Below are 20,022 nucleotides of genomic sequence, written 5' to 3' on the forward strand. Positions count from 1 at the left end.
TGGTAGAACATGTGTCCTATTGTCTATTTGCAGATATGATTAACAAGCAAGACTGTAAGTACGGGGATAACTGCACCTTCGCCTACCATCAGGAGGAGATCGATGTGTGGACAGAGGAGAGGAAGGGCACTCTCAACCGTGACTTGCTCTTTGACCCTCTAGGGGGTGTCAAGCGTGGCAGCCTCACCATTGCCAAGCTCCTCAAGGAGCACCAGGGCATCTTCACCTTCCTCTGTGAGGTACCCACCTGCCCAACCATTTCACCAGTTCCTCATAGTCCCCTCACACTCAAGGCCCCTGTGCCCCTGCAATGGCCGGCCTTTGTGGAAGTTGTTGACTCAGCAGTCTGTGGGTGTGGTGAGGCATGGCCCTAAAATCACTAGATCCAGAGATTGTCCAAAAGTTAGGCCCTGGGGATCCTGTTAGAACCCAGATTCTGTCTGGCTTCTCATCCTACAAACGTGAGAACTGAGGTAGGAAGAAACAGTAGCCACCCTATCTGTTCTTCCCTGGGAATCCACGATTGTGCCAGGTCTTAGATCTTTATCCTTGCTTTTTGAACAGCTCTAGCACACAGACACTGCTCTCATTTACTGGTGATGCTGGGGTTGGAGGTGAAGTGGAACCTGAGGGACATATGGCCAAGTTAGCTTGGGCTCCAAAGCCCCTAGTTTAGCTGTCTAGAGCAAGGTGTCCATGGCCTGACTTTCCACATCTCCCTCCGAATGTGTTCCAGTCTAGCTGTGCCTGCTGTTCAGCCTGTCGGTGAGCCAGCTATGCCATCCTTCCCAAATTTCTTCATTTTTCCCCCCCAGGCCAGCTATGATCCTAGTAGCTCCATTGAACTTTTCAAGTGTTAGGGGATTTTTGTGTGTGGGGGGGTGGCTATTGAGACAAGGTCTCACTCTTTAGCCCTGACTGGCCTGGAATTTGCTATGTAGACCAGGTTAGTGTTGAACTCACAGAGATCCACCTATCTCTACCTTTGAGCACTGGGATCAAAGGTGTGCACCACCAGGACCACCAGCCTTTCAAAGTCTCGAGAGTACACTTGGCTCTGTAGCTCATTGAGGGTGGAGACAGTGTCAGGTTCATTTCTGAGGAGTAAGGGCTTGGAAGGAGGAGTTTGGTAGGGCCCAGCCCTCCCTGGTCTGCTGGCCTATAGAGCAGATAAACATGGGAAATATAGCTCCTGAACTCATTTCTTATAATCGTTCTGTGACCTGTATAGTGAATCCTTGGGATAAAGCAGGTTAATTATTCAAAGTTTACAGTTGAGGAAACTGAAGCTCAAGGCCTGAAGTAAGTTGTGCCCCAGGCACTGGAGCTGTGTGATCAGAGAAATGGAGAGCTGAGTGAGACCCAGGACATCTGTGAGACATGAGGGTCACGGAGCCTGGGTTCTCTTCCACACTCCCCCTACCTTGAGCAGGGCTTACAGGAACCAGTTGTCCTTCCCACAAGGCCACGTGGGGTTCTGGCCCATCCCCTCTCCAAGTAGCCATGTGAAGGTCCAAGCCCATCTCCCTCCCTGGACAGATCTGCTTTGACAGTAAGCCCCGGATCATCAGCAAAGGCACCAAGGACTCTCCATCTGTGTGCTCCAACCTGGCTGCCAAGCACAGCTTCTATAATAACAAGTGAGTCCTGCAGCTGGGCTGTGGGCCAGACAGGGGTGGGGAGGTTCCTTGTCAGATAAGAAAAGGCCTAGGCCAAGAAGGGATAGAGAATGGTGACACATCCACCCATAAAGGACAGGAGTCACATTTATTGAACACTTACTGTCTTCCGATCATTGTCTTGGGTATTTAATGGTCTTGGCAGCTCTTTGGGGGAGGGAGTTACTACTCCCTTGAACAGAAAAGAAAGTGGAGGTGTGGGAACAGCTTGGTGAGCAGCCAGCTGTAGCTGCTGATTTTTGACTCCAACCAACACCTTCTATTGTCATGGTTTCAGTGTCAAATGGGGTGGGAGGAGCTGGGTCTTTCTGGTTCTCTGTTCTGCTCCACCATTGGTGATGGAGTCAGGCCCTGGAGTTATGCAGTCCTGGGATTATATCCCAACCTGGCCAGGGCTGGCTGTAGGTTGGAGCACCAGCCCCTACAGCTTTGGGCTTCCTCTTCCCTGAGAGTAACAATATCCCCATCTTGTTGGGTTTCATTGAAGGCCAACGAGCTTCCCCACCCAGAGAAAGTGCCTCATTTTCATCTTCCTGGGAATAAGACCAGGAGGACAGTGCTCCTCCTACTAATGGGCACTCCCTTTTCCCAACTGGGGTCTGATACCTCTGTTGTGGACAGTTGCAAACTGAGCTGGCCCCAGAGGACTGTGATGGAACACAAGTAAAACAGAGCTGGGATTAAAGTCTTGAGTGTAGAATCCCCTGACCTCCTGTGCTATCCATATTCTAAGACTGGTTAGTAGGGTAGGAGATGTCCAGGGGTAGGCTCTGAGAAGGCTCTCCCCTCAGATTTGCTTGGCACTGAAAAGGTGCCCCCCCTGCGGAGATGGAGAGCAGAGGGTGGTAGTGACCATAGTCAGCATCATGCACATCCCATATGCCCACCAGGTGCCTGGTGCACATCGTCCGTTCCACCTCTCTCAAGTACTCCAAGATCCGTCAGTTCCAAGAGCACTTCCAGTTTGACGTGTGCCGCCATGAGGTGCGCTATGGTTGCCTGCGAGAGGACAGCTGCCACTTCGCCCATAGTTTCATTGAGCTCAAAGTCTGGCTGCTGCAGCAGTATTCAGGTGAGGGACAAGCAGGGCAGGTGAAGTAGGCTTGGAATTGGCTGAGAGTGAATAGGCCAGAGCCTGAAGTACGACCTCAGATGAGTTTAGAGGCAGGTAGCTCCTGGGAGCTTCCGGGAGGAGCTGGTAAACCTGGACATCACACAGACAGAATTCTGCTCATAGGGTGCTGTGGGGTCTCTCCCTGTGTAGACCCTGCCTGGAACATGCCAAGATAGAGATGAGGAAGCAAGAATGAGTGAGGCTCAGAGCCTGGTAGATTATCCCCGGAGTTGAAGCAGCGAATGAGGGTGGGATAGAGTTAAGACTCAAGGTCATCGGGTTCCAGTGTGTGACAATCTCTTGGCCATAAATAGAAATGTAGTCACATACATTGATATTTTAGTCAATGGTGGGCCAAAGGACAATGGTTCCACAATGTTATAATGAAGTTGAAATGTGTAATGAATTATAATGAATGAACAGCATTGTTGTGTATTTGTGGATTTACTATACTATATCTTTATTATTAGAGTGTATTCCTAGTTGAAATTTAAAAAAATTAAAAGGATGACTCACAAGATAAAAATGCATGAATGCATGCCACCAAGTATAACCTGAGTGTAATCCCCAAGGACCCACATAGTAGAAAAAGAAAACCAACTTGTGCAAGTTGTCATCTGATGTTCACACACCCGCCTGTACCACATACACCCAAAATAAATAAACGTAGTAAGACGTTGCCTTTAAAAGCCTGTCCTATGATGCTGGCTCAGCCTCATCTTGTTTACAGCATCTCAAAATACTGTGCATCTCAGAACAAAAGCCCATTGTTAACATGACACGTGACTGCAGTTGGCAATACTCTTAATCTGCTGTGGGACGCTAGGAGGGGTTTTAGGGGAAATGGAGTTTCAGAATCTGATCAGCAATTCCCAGGCCATGTTAGCTGCTTGGTGGAGAATAGAGGAACAAGGGCATCAGTGGAGACTCCAGGGAAGACAGCTCACAGCAGGAGGTGGTAGTAGAGGTGGCAGAAGTGGTCAGATTCTGGGTATACTTTAAGGTGGAGCCAGCAAGATTTGTTGATGGACCAGATGTGAAGTATCAAACAGGAGGTTAGAGCAAGGTCAATGCTGAAATCATGGTGCCAGGTAGAATAGGGTTCCATATTCTGAGAAGAAGAGGTATGTAAGAGGAGCATGTTTGAGGGCTAATATCAGGATTCTGTGTGGGATGTAGGTTCCAAACTGTTTCTTGGACTTGAAGTAGGGATGCTGGGTGGGCAGCCAGATGTGGCAGGCTGTGAGTCCAAAGGGAGATGTGGGCTGTGGATTTGCATTTGGGAGTTACCAGCAAGAATCTGATATCAAGTGTGGTGCATGGCCCCTGTAAGCAGTGAATGGAGAGTGGCTACATAATGATCAGATGATTGGAGGAGCTGCAGGGAGGTCAGGCTTCAGGAAGGCCTGAGCTGAACCTGGATGGCAAGTAAGGATCTGATTGGTACTTTGGGTCCTGGCCATCATGGTGGGACATTTGGGGACATTTGCCCTTTGGGGACTGACAGCGAAAAACCATGCATCTTGTACCTTGGTAAGCAGGATTCTACTTCAGCCCCCATGAGAAAGGCAGAGGCTTTGGGAAGAGCCGGGCAGCGAGGTCTAGAAATGGGACACAGGCTTGGGAGTCAGGGAGCTTTCTTCCTGTGATACAGATGAACAAACAGGCTCAGAGAAAATTAGTGTTCCCCCCCCCCCAGGATTCTGAGTCTTATGTGTCCAAGACTGGATGGGTGGGACTTTGCTTGAGCTTCATCTCAGCATCCAGAGTGCTATGTCTCATCCTTTGCCAAGCTCCATGTTTTCTTCCACCCTCCACAGGAATGACCCATGAAGACATCGTTCAGGAATCCAAGAAATACTGGCAACAGGTGGAAGCCCATGCAGGGAAGGCTAGCAGCAGCTTGGTAAGGCCCTGGGTTAGATGGGCTAAGGTGGGCACCACAGGAACTGTTTCTTTTATATGACATATGGTCCAGCAAGATGCACTCTTTCCTATATTCCTAGAGTTCATATTTTACTGCTTGCTTTATTATCAGTGTGTGTATCATTTTCTTATGTGCAGGTATGTATTTGCATATACACATATACATTTATGTACATAAATATACACAGTTTTGAGGGGGTTTCTGTCTTGAACCATCAGGAATAAGTGGAGATAGTAATCCTTTTACCTATGACCACTTTTAAAAGTATATTCTGAAGCCAGGTGGTAGTGGTGCACGCCTTTAATCCCAGCACTCAGGAGGCAGAGGAAGGCGGATCTCTGTGAGTTCAAGGCCAGCCTGGTCTACAAAATGAGTTCCAGGACCGCCAGAGCTGTTACACAGAGAAACCCCCGTCTCGGGGGGGGGGGGGGGAAACAAAAGACAAAAGAAGGGGGAGGGGTATTTTGGTGCTGTAATTAGTAAGGACTTCCTAGATTAGTAGGGCATGGTGGCTAATGCCTATCATCTCAGAAGTTGGAAGGTGAGGCAAGAGAATTAGAAATCGAAAGCTAGCCTCAGTTACTTAGTGATTTTGAAGCTTGCTCGGGCTATATTAGAGACTACCTAACCTGTACCCTGCCCCTCAAAAAAGCCTCCAGGAGATGCCTTGAGGCCCTGTGACTGTCTTTGTAAGCTGAAAGTGGTACCCACTGTGTTGTCACTTCTCTCTTGGTCTTCACTATGAGCCATACATTGGGGCATTCACGAGGAGATTTGCCAGGTCCCCTAACATGTGTGCCTTGTTTTTTCCCACCATCTGGTCCCCTTAGATTCTTCATCATAAAACCCTGCCCTCCACCTCTGGCATGGGTGTGAGGCTTACAGGAGCTGGCCCTCATGTCTCCTAGGCCAGACCAGTCTGTTGTCAACTTGAAGGAAGCCTGGGCTTCCAAACTCCTTATGGGGCCAGGCTGGGGTGGGTGTTGGGGGAGGAGCCATTAGCCCTTCCCCCACTCCTTTCTCTGCCCTCTCTTCCCCCTTCAACCTGAACTATAGGATTTCTGGAAGTAAGGTAAGAAGCCAGCTTTTCTCAGGAACTTGTGAAGCTGGTTCCCCTCTACCAAAAGGAGTCATTTCCTTACCTCTGGCAGAAGGGACTGTGGGTGCGCCTATCACCATATCAAAGCTCATGGGCCTCCAGCCTTCCTCATTATCACAAGTATGCATTTCACAGTTCGTGCACCTCCTCCCCTCCCCCAAACTCCCTCCAGCTTCCTCCCTTCGCTGCCCATTCTCCTTATGACCCTGCTGTTCTCCCTGTTTTCTCCCCACCACCAACACCACTGCCTCTGTTTCCCCTTCTCCCTATCGCCCACTCCCTTCCCCTTTCTTATTTTTATTTCTTTGAGATGGGTCTTGCTACAGTCTGAGCTGGTCTTGAACTCAGGACCCAATTGCCTCAGTCTCTCAAGTGTGGAGATTACAGATAGGCAGTGCTATACTTAGCTGCCTGGTTTTCTTCCCCTTCCTGACTCCCTGCTTCCTTCATCCTTTTGTTCCTGGCTAGGAATCCAGCAGGGACCCTGTGATGGGCTCAGGTGGTTCCTTGTGGGTAGCCTTCTAATGAGAGCACCTCTTGGCCCCCTCCATCCTTCCACATCCTCTCTACCCGACCAGTGGTCAGTTCTTCCAGGGATACCCAGGGCCAAGGTGTGCGCCTCTCTGGTGGTGCTGATGGTGCTTCACTCCCCACCTCTTCCAAGACTCCACCCTGCCCACCCAGGATACCACCTAGGCCTAGCTCAGGAACAAGACACCTGTGTCCAGCTCAACTGGCCCAGGCATGAGGCTCTTGCCTGCTTACCATCTAGAGAGTAAAGTCATTAGGTCTGTGAAGCCAGGGGGCTGCCAGGGCAGTCACAGCTTGGCCCCAGTGCCTCTCCTCTGGCTTCCCATGCTGTTCCTTGAAGAATCACAAAAGCTCTTATCTATGAGGGGCAAGGAATTGCTCTGAGCTCCCTCTGCTCAGTCAGATGTGACTGATCCCTGCCTTGGGCAGTGCTGGTCACTATTCTGAGGGAGCTAGCAGGGGACATATGCACCTACTATTCTGGAGAAACCATGGGCTACCCAGATAGGCAATCCCACACCCAAGGCCCCTGGACAGATGGGAAGTCTCTAGTAACAGAAGGGGCAGAAGACCAGCCAGAACAAGTTAGCCAAGGCTACCTCTCACTCCCCATTCTGTCCTAGGCACAGAAGAGCAGCTCCTGCCTACAGCATAAAGGCTTAGGCAATAGGTCCAGAAGAATCATGGGCAAGGTGCCAGAGACTAGCTAGACTTTGCCTTGGGAGGTCCTGAATCCAAGGCTACCTGTCCTGTTGCCTGAAGCCAACTTCCCACTTTCTTGCTCCCTACAGACCAGGCATGCAAGCAAAACTGGTTGGTCACACAAGGTCCTTTAGCCACTGAGAGTGACAGATTTGTCATAGGAGAGTTCTTGGAGGGCTCCCTGCAGCCTGAGTTGAGTGTATGGGAGATATGCACATGTCTGTGCAACTGAGTGTGTACAGGCTAAAGCATGTATGAAGTACCCTCTATCACTCTGCCTTTCTTTAAGGCACAGTCTCTTGATGACTCTGGAGCTTGCCCATTTTGGCTGGGCTAGTCCCAGCTATGTCCTGTCTCTGCACCACTCAGTGCTGGGGTTGCAGGCATGTGCAGGACTGCTGGGAATCAAACTGTGGTCTTCGTGCTTAAACAGCAAGCAATGTTCTGTGCTGAGCCATCTCTCTAGCACCTGAGCTGAATTTTGAAAGACTTTTTTTTAGAGTAAGTTGCATGAAAAATAGAGGAAAGGCATCCCAGGTAGAGAGAACAGCATGTGACAGAATGCTATGCCCCAGGATAGGGTCTGTTACACTTTCTCCTGTTTTGGCTTGTTTTCACCTGAGTAGTATTTATGCAACTCAGATATGTGGGTATATAAGATGGGTATATATATATATCAAAACTTTTGTTGTTTTGAGATTCTTACTGTGTAGCCCAGTATTTCCTGGGACTGACTTTGTAACCCATGCAAAGTCTCTTGTAGCAATCTTAACTTGTAGTAATCATCCTGCTTTAGCTTCCTAGATGATGGGATTACCAGCATAAGCTACCATACCTGGTTATAAATTAGACATTTACTAATAATAGGTCATAAAGAAATTTCTTTTAAAATGATTTTGGTACATATACAATTTTATTATTTATTAAATTGAAAGAAAATATTAATAAGATGTTTAATTTTACATAAAAAACCAATTGTTGGCTGAAGAGTTGAAACTACAGGATGTAGAGACAGCACTTCTTGGAATTGATCAGTATTTTGTTTTTATAGTTGTTAATGGTGAGAACATCACTGTGTATAAATACGTAGTACAAAGTGACAGTATATTTAGACCATGTCAGACTGTTGGAAATTCGATACTAACCCACACCAAAATTCATTTAATAATTAAAAAAAAATCTCCAATGAGAGCTGGAAACTCAAATGACTCAGCCACTAAGAGTGCTTGCTGTACCAGGTGTGGTGGTACACATCTTTAATCCCAGTACTTGGCAGGCTGAGGCAGGTGGATCTGAGTTTGAGGCCAGCCTGAGCAACAGAGCCAGTTCTAAGTTCTAGGACAACACACAGAGAAACCCTGTGTCAATAAACTACAATAACAACAAAACAGAGTGTTTGCTGCTTTTGCAAACAGCCCAGGTTTGGTTCCCAATTCCTAAATCAGGCAGCTCACAGTTGCTTGTAACAACAGTTCCAGGCAATCTAATGCCCTCTGGTCTCCATGGGCACCTGTATTGCATGCACATGTAGTACAAACTCCCAAAGACACATGTGCACACATGAACACACGCACATACACCTTTTAAAAATGAAGCTAAAGCCAAGCATGGTGGCACGTGCTTTTAATCCCAGCACTCAGGAGGCAAAGACAAGGGGGTCCCTATGAGTTTGAGGCCAGTCTGGTGTACAGAGTAAGTTTCAGGACAGGCTCCAAAGCTACAGAGAAACCCTGGGAGAAAACTAACAATAAAAAAACAAAAACCAAAAATACACACAAACAAAAAATGATGCTCAAGTGAGCATCTCAACAGTAATAGTTTTAAAATTCTCTCACTCTCCACATTGCTGTGATGAAACGCCACAACCAAAAGAAGCTTGGAGAGGAAAAGGTTTGTTTGGCTTATATATCGTGAATCACAGTCTACTGGGGAAAGCCAAGGCAGGGACCCAAGAAGAATAGGAACCCGGAGGCAGGAGCTGATGCAGAGGCCATGAAGGAGTGTTGCTTACTGGCTGGCTCCTCATGGCTTGCTCAGTCAGCTTTCTTATAGAACCCAGGACCTCCATCCCAGCAATGGCACTACTCACAATGGGCTAGGCCTTCCCCCATCATTCACTAATTAAGAAAATAGCCTACAGACTCGCCTACAGTCCAATCTTAGGGAGTCATTTTCTCAGTTAGGGTTCCTTCCTTTCAGATGACTATAGTTTGTATCAAGTTGACATAAATCTAGCCAGCACAGCCTCAAACTCACAGAGATCCATCTGCCTCCACTGCCCCAGTGCTGGGCATGTGCCACCATGCCTGCACATGCCACCACAGTAAGTTCCAAAACAGCCAGTGATACATAATGAGACCCTGTCTAAAAATAAATACATTTAAGATAACTCTTTAAATGCTATGGCCAAAGTCTCTCACCCCCCACCCCAGAAGTAACTCTGGAGGACCCAGTCATGCATCGCTAATGGAATGTACTGAGACCCTAGTACCATTAACTGTCACCTGTTTAATTGCTTTCTCTTGGAGGGGCGATGAGCTGCCCATTTCTGATTGGCCCCTCCTTATGGGCTAAGGTCAGGAGAAGGTCAGGGGCAGTCATGCACCTCACTGACTGGAAGAGGCTGTCTCCTGCTCAGGTCTTTGTGTTATGGCTGCATTTCTGTTGAGGCCTGGGTCTCTCATAAAAAGAGAAGCTATTCTATGCAGTAGTTGCATAAACCAAGCTCTAAAAAAATCAAAGCTCAGTGAGGGCCAGCTGGAGAGGGCAGAAAGACTACCCAGCTCAGGATCCCTACCACATCAGACTCCCCTACTCAGAAGTCAGAGGGCCTGCAGCTAAGAGGGCACTTCCTGTCAGCACAACTGGACAGTATACTAGCCCATTAAAGACTTAGTGATCCTGCCAGGTGTTGGTGGTGCACACCTTTAATCCTGGCACTCAAGGCAGATACAGGCAGATCTCTGTGAGTTCAAGGCCAGCCTGGACTACAGAGTGAGTTCCAGGGCAGGCTGCAAAGTTACACAGAGAGACCCTGCCTCGAAAAACCAAAAAAGAAAAAAAGACTTAGTGATCCTAGGATTCCCAGAATTCCCAGAAGCCTAAGGTCTGGTGGCTAGAGCTTCACCAACCCACTCCCTCATTTTCCAATAGGGTGCTCCAAGGACACATGGGCCCGGCACCTTTGACTTGCAGATGAAGTTCGTGTGTGGTCAGTGCTGGAGGAATGGACAGGTGGTGGAGCCAGACAAGGACCTCAAGTACTGCAGTGCCAAGGCCCGGCATTGGTGAGTAGGCACAGGGCTAGATGGGGCACTGCCAGTACACCATGAAGGTATAGGCCAAAACTTGGGAGACCAAATCTCTGAGAGAGGGAAGAAGGTCTCTTAACCCTTAGGGATCCTCTCTGATTCTCCACAATGACTCCCATCTTTGACCTACAGCTGGACCAAGGAGAGGCGGGTCCTTCTGGTGATGTCCAAAGCCAAGAGAAAATGGGTGTCGGTGAGGCCACTGCCATCCATTCGAAACTTTCCACAGCAATATGATGTGAGCACTTGCGGGGTGGACAATACACGAAGTTGTAGGCCTTGGAAGGCTTCTAATTGGCCAACACAATGATATGGCCTTGTGGGACTCAGTGGGCTTTCCTTCACCCACCCACAGCTCTGCATCCATGCTCAGAATGGCCGCAAGTGCCAGTATGTGGGGAACTGCTCCTTCGCACACAGCCCTGAGGAGAGGGACATGTGGACCTTCATGAAAGAGAACAAGAGTAAGTGGCAGACTTGTGCTGCATCACCTCAGTGCTAAAACCCCCATGAATACCTGCTGGGATCTTCCCCATACTCAGCAGGCCCTGCCCGACTCTGGGCTTCTTATGAGTGATTAGTCCCTCAGGCCAGGCTGTAAGGCAGCAGGGCCTAAGATGTTTGTGCCTCCCAAGTCCAGCAAGGATCATGGGTAGAGTGCATGGGGAACCTCCCTCACGGGCCTCTTTCCCTTGCCCAGTCCTGGATATGCAGCAGACCTATGACATGTGGCTGAAGAAACACAACCCAGGGAAGCCAGGAGAGGGGACACCCATCAGCTCTCGGGAAGGGGAGAAGCAGATCCAGATGCCCACAGACTATGCTGACATCATGGTGAGCCCTACTCACATGCTGGGCCAGGGCCAGTTGGGAGGGCAGCCTGGAGGCAGTTGGGAGGGGCAGAGATATCGAAGTTGACACCCACAACACTGTGCTCACAGATGGGTTACCACTGCTGGCTCTGTGGCAAGAACAGCAACAGCAAGAAGCAGTGGCAGCAGCATATCCAGTCCGAGAAGCACAAGGAAAAGGTCTTCACCTCCGACAGTGATGCCAGTGGCTGGGCCTACCGGTTCCCTATGGGCGAGTTCCGACTCTGTGACAGGTGCTGAGGGCAGCATGACCGGGCAGCACAGGGTGGCCGGGTAGAAGGTGGCCTGAGGACTGAGATGTTGTGACTAGTCCATCCCCTTGACTGGGTGTGTCTTGGATATGAGTATAGTCTGGGAGAAGGCAGGATGGAGGGGTGGGTTCAGACCTACCTACCCCTCCTTCATAGCGTGGATCAGGTCCTAGAGAGTGCTCTGTGTCTGGTTCTCAGAGCTGGGACCACAGCTGTCTGGGAGAGGCACGTCTTAGAAAGGTTGAATGGCCCCATGTGGAAGGCATAGAGCTCAGGCAGTGAGCCTTGTGTCCCCCACAGGCTCCAGAAGGGCAAGGCCTGCCCAGATGGAGACAAGTGCCGTTGCGCCCACGGACAAGAGGAACTGAACGAGTGGCTCGACCGACGTGAGGTGCTGAAGCAAAAGCTGGCCAAGGCCCGCAAGGACATGCTTCTGTGTCCAAGGGATGATGACTTCGGCAAATACAACTTCCTGCTGCAAGAGGATGGGGACACCACTGCTGCCTCCCCAGAAGCCCCTATTGCTGCAACTGCTACTGCCGCCACCACCGCCACCACCGGGGAGTAGGACCAGATCTCAGCTGTGGGCAAAGTCCTGGGGTCGGGGGTGGGTTGGGGACAGAAAGCCTGACAGAATGGCCAGGGCAGGTTAGTTGGGGGCAGGGGACCACCCCATCAGGCACTCTCCATCCTTTCCACCCCCAATACCCCAAGTGTGTGTACGCAGGTCATGTAGCCCCAAGTTGTCCCAGGGTCCTTGTCCTGTCAAAATGGGGGCAGCCCCTCCCCAAGTGTCGCTCTCCTGGTTGGAGAGGGAGGGGTCTGGCTGACCTCTCCAGCTTCAGCCCACAGCTTTAACTTGTCTGCTCCTAAAGGGCTAGGGAGCCTGGGGTCCCCACTTGAATCTTCAGCAGTAGGGTCCTTCTCCCTTCCTACCTTCCCTGTCTCCTTTTCCCTGGGGCAGATCAGGACACAGCAGAGGGCAGGAGGCCCTGATTAGCTTAAAATATAGTGAGATGGAGTTGATGACACTAAACTGGTCACTTACTACGTGGGACCTTAGTTTTCTGTTCTGTGAAAGGGGCAAGGGTGAAGGTAGATGATATCTGAAGCTAGACCAAGGACTCTAGGTGCTCCTAACAGTCATTCCATACCCAGCCATCTTTGTAAGCAACTATTGTAGACACAGCTCAAACCCTATTATGCAGAAAGGAACACTGAGGTCTAGCAGGAGGAGTAATTTGCCCAGTGTCTCTAGCATCAGTTTGGGGCAGATCTGAGATGTAAACATTGGTTAGAAGACCCCACCCATTAGCAGCTGGGGCCTCTGGGCTCCTCAGCCCCATGCAGCATACCTGGAAGCTAGGGAAGGGCTGCTGAGAAGAGAGCTGGTCTTGTTAGCACCTTATGGGGGAATGTTGCTAGGGTAAGTGGCAGAGCTTACATTTCCAAGAGCTTTCACAGAGAGGTGGCAGAATACATGCACCATGAGCTCAGCTTCTGCACAAGGTACAAAGCATGGAAAGAGTCGGGTAATATTAAGAGCAGGGAGGTGACCTGGGATCCATAGGCCAATATGGGCCATAGCCTCTCTTTCCTATGTACCTACTGTAGTCTTTTCCAAAAGACCCAAATATTCTACTATGCCTATCTATCCCAGCCCCGCCCTATTCCTAACCCTGGCTGCTGCTCAGGACCCTAGCTAACCCCAAGCTCATGCCCCACCTACCAAGATCTCTTCCATCATCTAAACTGTGTGTACACCCCTTCATCCCATTCCTCATAAGTAGACACAGCCTCTCCTGGCTCCCTAAGACATTCCAGAATTTTCCACACCATTGGCATAAGAACTGGGGCACCCCCAGAAGGAACCAGAAACTAATGCTAGTGAGGAGTGAGATGGAATGAACATTATCTTTCCTGCAGCCAGGGTTGCTAGTGCTTGATGGCATGATAGGCACCTGGGGCATAAAGGACCCATTCTTCATGTTGCCACTGCCCAACCTTCTCCCAATAACCATGGCATGCATCTTTTCCTCTCCCCTGCCCCCTTTTCCCTGCCCTCAGCTGGCCAGCACTACAGAGTTTGGGTGCTAGCAGTGTGGCTATAGGGGAGGTGAGACCATATCCAAGGTGGGGACCGTGGACGTGAATGTTGATGATACTTGTTCTCCTGACCTGTGGTGTTGCAGTCTGTCGTCACCAGCCTTGTTTTTAGTGTGTATATATGTTGCCCCTGTGATGCATATATACACAGGTATTAAATATATCGCTCTATATAATATTATATATGTGTGTGGTATCCAAGGGATCTCTTCTAATGAGGGCTAAAGATAAAGAATTTGGCAAAAAAAAAAAAAAAAAAAAAAAAAAAAAAAAGCAGACATCCCTGTGAGTTCTGGGTACTGATGAGGTCATCTGGCTATTTAGGGGTCTGGGACTGGAGCCATGGCTCAGAGATGATTTGGGCAGAAAGGGCAGGGTGGCCCCCACCTGGGCCCTACTCTAACTGCTAGTTTCCCACACATCCATGTCTAGAGAGGAGTACCAGTGTGCTCAGGAAAAGGGCATGATTAGTGTTTGTTTCCCACCAGAGAGGGATGAGTCCAGAGTTTTCCTGTTGTTCATCTGTCCAGGGGTCCCTGGGACCTGGGCTCCCTTACATTCTAGACCCACCCACTCACCCCTAGGGAAGAGAAGAGAAATGAGACAGGGATGAGCAGGGGTGGGAGACTGCATTTTAAATGATGGATAGTTAATTACCTGTGGCTGGAAGGCTCAGAGTTGAATTGAAGCCTAGGGGCAAGAGTGAGACAACACGGCAGACATGGAGGGCCGCAGGAGGGGTCTGCATGTCTCAGCTGGGCAGCAGTCAATTTAATGGACCTTTTTAAATGTCTGTATTAAATTTAAGAATACCACACTTTAATATTAAATATCATAAGGTCTAGTATCTTGATAATGTAGATGTTTTAATAACAATTTTTGTCATTCTTAAAATAAAACGAGAGAGAAACTTGCTTCTTTTAGCCTTTGTTCTAGAAAACGTGTGCGCTTTGACTCTTGTCCTTCAGGTGTCGCTCCTGTTCCTCCCCACCTACTGCATGTACTCAGGGGGTCAGGGTGGCCCAGGATTCCTGGGACAGAACTGGCCCCAGCTGGCTGTGCCTGGGGCAGACATTCCAAGGGGTGAGGGGCAATGTCCCTGTGTACACAAGGAGACCCAGCTGACCCAGCTCCTCAGTAGCACCTTGTTAGCAGGGACAAGCTGTGCTCTGTACAAGTGGTCCTAGGAGCCACACTTTGCCAGCTTTCTTGCAGCCTGCCTGCTCACAGCCTTCCCTGTGGGACTGCCTATGCTTCTTGCTTTTAGCATCATGTGCCACTCTGGATTCTGTGCCTTTTTTTGAGTGCAGCCTGTCCAGGAAGGTGAGGGGTCATGCCATGCTTTACAATTCAATTCAGACTGCAACCCTAATCCTCTGGGTCCAAAGAAGACCTAAGGTTATACAGGAAAGTTTCATCACTTTTTTTTAAAACTCTTTGAGACAGAGTATTAATATGTAGCAGTGGATGGTCCCAGCCTTGAACATCTGTCCCTGCCTCTGCTTTCCTAAATGCTGGGATTACAGGCCTGGGTTACCACACCTGACAGTTTCCTCAATTTTTAAACACTGGACATCTCTCTGACATATGATCAGTCTTGAGTACTCATGAGACAGTGTCACTATAGAGCTCTAGCTGGCCTGGAATTTTTTCTTTCTTCTTTTTTTTTCCCCCCCCTCAAGACAGGCTTTTTCTGTGTAGCTAGCCCTAGATGCCCTGGAACTCACTCTGTAGCAGGCTGGCCTTGAACTCAGAGTTCCACCTGCCTCTGCCTCCCCAAATGTTAGGTGGGGGTCACCACTTGCCTCCAAACAGAGCTGTTGCCGCAGAAAAACATCTTGTTAGTGAACTAGACAAATACAGTTGGTGAAAAATGAAGGGCAAAGTACAGAGATGGAGTCAGAACACTGATTAAAAATTTAACAGACCTAGACCATCTACACAGGGCTATGGATCTCTAAATCCAGAAACTCTGGACAAGGACAATCCAAACCCCTGTCCATGACCTCTTCAAATGTCTCCCGGGACACATTCAGCCAAACTTTCTCCCCACTGCTGCCATCCTCAGCCACCCTGGCTCAGCAGTCTTACCTTGACTACAAGGTAAAGGTGTCACTGTGGACTTTGAGCAACATAACAATTTTCTAGAGTTAAGGCCCCTGTCGTTTCGCTTTGAACTATTTGCAAGATAAATAAATGAATGTATTAATAAAAAAAATCAGAGTAGTCTGTTGTCACATACATGGTACATTAATCTATCTTCTGTTGAGTAATAGGATGCCCAGGACCAGATCATTTGTGAAGAATGGAAGCTTTTTGGCCCACAACTCTAAGGGCTAGAAGTACAAGAAGCATGATGGGTCAGCAGCATCTGGTGAGGCCCCCTTGCTGAATCTATATGGCAAAGGAAGGCAGTACAAGCCTCCTCCTCTTTTTTTTTTTTTTTTTTTTTTTTTTTTTTAAGATAGCGTCTCTCTATATAACCCTGGCCATGGAACTTACTGCATAGAGCATAGACAGGTTGACAGACTTGGCAGCAAGTGCCTTTTCCCCAAGCCAGACTGCCAGCTGTAGTCATGAGCTCCTTCTGTGGCTTCCTGATTAAAGGTGCACAACACCTACCATGTTGGCTTCTATCACCAGTTCTGCACTAAACAGCCTGAGTGTCAGCCCCTGGCTGCAATCGCAATGCCCCTCAAACCTAAACACCAGCCCCCACCTCATTCTCATCTCAAAGGGAGGGACCGAATGAAGGGGGAGTGGCCAGGGCTCGTTCTGGCAAAAAGACCAGGAGGAAGGATTCCCTTTGTACTCACCAGACAGCCTCTGAGGACTGAAACATACAGCTGTTCAAAACAAAAAGTGATTGAACTTTTGTATATATTTGCAGAACGAAACATTGGAAAGTTAAAAAATAAATTACATTTATTATGAGAAGGAACAGGGTCAGGGGAGAAGGGTTTGGGACACTGTTGAAATGTGACTTATGGGGTCTGGAGAGGTGGCTAATCTTGGCAGTCTACTTGACTACTTCTGGAATCAACTGAAACGCAGCTGGGCACATCAGTGAGAGATTTTATTGACTGCATCCTTTGAAGTGGGAAGACCCACCTGAAATCTGGGCTCATCTTCTGGTGGCTTTTTGTCTGCTTGCCCTTACTTGTGCTGACAAGTTCATCTACCCTGTTGCTGTAAGGCATCCCTTCTATAGTGTTAGAACCTGCTTCTTCCGGATTCCAAGGTAGACTGAAGACCAGCAGCTCTGTAGCAACCCTTCAGGGTTCCAGCATCAAATTTGGAACCACCAAGATATACGTGTATATCCATTGATATCTCTTCACCGGTTGAGAATTATTATAATTAGGTACCGTGAAGGCAAATTTCTCTTTGTCTTGTTCTTGTAAAGGTATAGTGAAGAAGCAATCCTTTAAATCAATAACTATAATAGGCCATTCTTTGGGTATCAAAGAAGGCAAGGGCATTCCAGGCTGTAGAGAGCCCATTGGCTGGATAACTTTATTGATGGCTCTCAGGTCTGTAAGCATTCTCCATTTACCAGATTTCTTTTTGATCACAAATACAGGAGAATTCCAAGGGCTGGTTGATTCCTCAATATGTCCAGCATTTAGCTGTTCCTGAACCAGGCTTTCTAAAGCTTCTAACTTCTCAGAGGTCATAGGCCATTGTCCTACCCAGACAGGTTCTTCTGTTAGCCATTTTAAAGGTAGGGCTTTTGGTTCCTCTGTTTGTTCAGCATTTGTATTTTGTTTTTGTACTGCCTGGATATTTGGTCTCTGTCTTGTATAGTACTTAACAGTATTCTTTCCACAATCATGAGGTCGTCTATGGTTCCTATCTAATACAGGAGGAATGTTAATCTGTGTATTCCATTGCTGTAATAGATTACGACCCCATAAGTTTATCACTACAACAGCCACATATGGTCTCAACCTCCCTCTCTGTCCTTCTGGTCCTATACATTCAATCCATCTTGTGCTTTGTTTTACCTGAGACAGGGTTCCAATCCCTAAGAATTGAACATTTACCTCATGCAGGGGCCATCTTTGAGGCCAAGATTTATTAGATATGATAGTTACATCAGCTCCTGTGTCCAGGAGACCCTCAAACAGTCTATTATTCATCTTAACTATCAATCTAGGCCTATGACTATTTATAGCAGTTTGCCAAAATATACGTTTTTCATTTCCTTCTGTCATGTTTGATTCAACTTCCATCACTAGTTCGTCATCCAGAGCAGTATGAGTTTTTATAATAGGCACAGAATTTTCTAATTGTCCTGTGGGAGATTGTCTTCCACTGTGACTGGGAATGTTCGAACCACCTGTGACGTGGGGGCCTTCGAGAGGCCCCCCAAGGAGTTTCCCGATATACAAAAATTAAAAGTAGGGTAGACAAGATGGCTCAGCAGGTTCAGGCACTTAAAGCTAAACCAGACAACCTCAGTCCAGTCTTTTCCACAACATAGTAGAAGAGAACCATTTCCCACAAGTTGTCTTCTGACCTCTATATGTGCACTATGGTGTGTGAGTGCCCATACAAATACACACACACACACACACATACACAAATAAATAAATAAATGAAGGTTGTTATTAGAAGTAGCCAGGCACAGCAATGCACACCTATAATCTCACTGAAGCAGCCACAGGAGGAGGATCACAAGCTCAAGACTACGGGTAGGGATCTGACTTGGGGTAAAGGTACCTTGCTGCCAAGCCTGACAACCTGAGTTCCATTTCTGGGACTCACAAGGTGGAAGGAGAGAGCCAATTTACAAACTGTTCTCTGAGCTATACATGCATGCCATTGTGTGCACCTACACAAACAACAATATAAATAAATAAATGTAATAATAAAAAAAATCAGAGTGATAGTGGTGCACAACTTTAATTCCTATACTTGGAAGGCAGAGGAAGGTGGATCTCTGAGTTTGAGGCCAGACTGGTCTACAAATTGAATTCTTGGACAGATAGAGATGTCTCTAAAAACCAAAGAAAAAAAGGTTTTTTTTTTTTTGTTTTTGTTTGTTTTTTAATGTGTATGAGTGGTTTGCCAACATGTACGTATATGCACCATGTGTGTTTCTGGTGCCTTCAGGGACCAGGAGAGGGAGTTAGATCACTAAGAAGGGTAATTAGGATGGTTATGAGCCATGAGCCACTATGTAGGTGTTGAGAACCAAACCTGGGTCCTCTGCAAGAACAAGTGCTCTTAACTGCTGAGCCAACTCTCTAGCCCCAATTTAAAATCAAACAAAAAAAGCCAGGCAGTGGTGGCACACACCTTTAATCCCAGTACTTGGGAGGCAGAAACAGGCAACTACACAGAGAAACCCTGTTTTGAAAAACAAAAACAAAACAAACAAAAATGGGCTGGAGATATGGCTCAGTGGTTAAGAGCACTAGCTCCTCAGAGGGTTCAGTTCTCAGCACCCATACAGCTCACAGCTATAACTCCAAGCTCCAGGGGATCTGATGCCTCTGGCCTGCGTGGGCAGCTCCATTCACATGAATATACCCACAAACTGATACACACATACCTACAAACAAAAATAAAATGAATCTTAAAAAAAGGACAATGGCAAGGTGAGGGGGAGAGAGGATCTATGGAACTGTGAAGGAATTGAAGTGAGGGTTCAAGTGCCCAGCATGCACAAAGCCCTCAGCTTCATCCCTAGTCCTAAGAACAAAAAAGGAAGCCAGCCAACCCTGATGGTACTAGCCTAATCCTAGCTACTTGAGAGGCAGAAACAGAAAGATCACAAGTTCAGTGCCTGCTTGGATTACAGAGTAAATTCTGGGTTTGTCAGTTATACAATCTATACTATATAGTAATTTTTCAGTAAGTTGGGAAGGGTCACTCTCAAGAGGAAGAGGAGGTAGTTAAAGAAAACACTAAAGACTTGGGGCAAGAGAAGGCAGCAGAGGAACCGGCACATTTCCGATTCTATATAAAATGTGATTCTGAAAAGTAGCCAAAGATCTTTGTGGAGATTAGCCAGGACAGAAACTAAGAGGCACAGAAGCAGGCCCAAAGGGGAGTTACTGTGTTCAGTGTTGGAGTTGAGCCCCAGAATCATTTTCTGGCTTGATCAAGAGTCCTAATCTGACACCTGATGCATCCCATCTAGAAGGACAAGTACACACAAGTTCTTGACTTCACCCATATACATTCAATGTCCTGGGTATCACTTGTGGGAAAAGGAAGGGACTATGGGAGGCGGCCAACTGCCACTTAAACCTCTGTGATGGACAAAGAAGCAAGGTAGTCACTTAGGACAAGCCTGAGCCAAGCTGAGCAGAGCTGTCCCTTTTCAGCAGTGTCCACCCTGCCAATCATCCTAGAGACCTACCTTCTCCCCTTTCTGAGAGACCAAAGAGATTTGGAGAACAGGCTTCAAGTTCCACAA

At 47.9% G+C, this 20,022-nt stretch overlaps 1 protein-coding gene across 2 annotated transcripts in view; it reads left to right on the top strand.

Moving 5' to 3' along the window:
* Positions 1–14,506, top strand: part of Zc3h7b (zinc finger CCCH-type containing 7B) — a 47,535-nt gene extending 33,029 nt beyond the window's left edge. For both annotated transcript variants that reach the window (XM_051189450.1, XM_051189449.1), the window contains 10 exons: positions 34–239; positions 1,540–1,640; positions 2,570–2,751; positions 4,614–4,699; positions 10,206–10,339; positions 10,496–10,601; positions 10,719–10,827; positions 11,064–11,197; positions 11,305–11,468; positions 11,787–14,506. In XM_051189450.1, the coding sequence (XP_051045407.1) occupies positions 34–239; positions 1,540–1,640; positions 2,570–2,751; positions 4,614–4,699; positions 10,206–10,339; positions 10,496–10,601; positions 10,719–10,827; positions 11,064–11,197; positions 11,305–11,468; positions 11,787–12,054 (1,490 nt within the window). In that variant the 3' untranslated portion in view covers positions 12,055–14,506. The remainder of the gene's footprint in view (positions 1–33; positions 240–1,539; positions 1,641–2,569; positions 2,752–4,613; positions 4,700–10,205; positions 10,340–10,495; positions 10,602–10,718; positions 10,828–11,063; positions 11,198–11,304; positions 11,469–11,786) is intronic.
* Positions 14,507–20,022: the final 5,516 nt, after the last annotated feature.

Source organism: Phodopus roborovskii, unplaced genomic scaffold (genome assembly GCF_943737965.1).
Source record: "Phodopus roborovskii unplaced genomic scaffold, PHOROB, whole genome shotgun sequence".
NCBI lineage: Eukaryota > Metazoa > Chordata > Mammalia > Rodentia > Cricetidae > Phodopus > Phodopus roborovskii.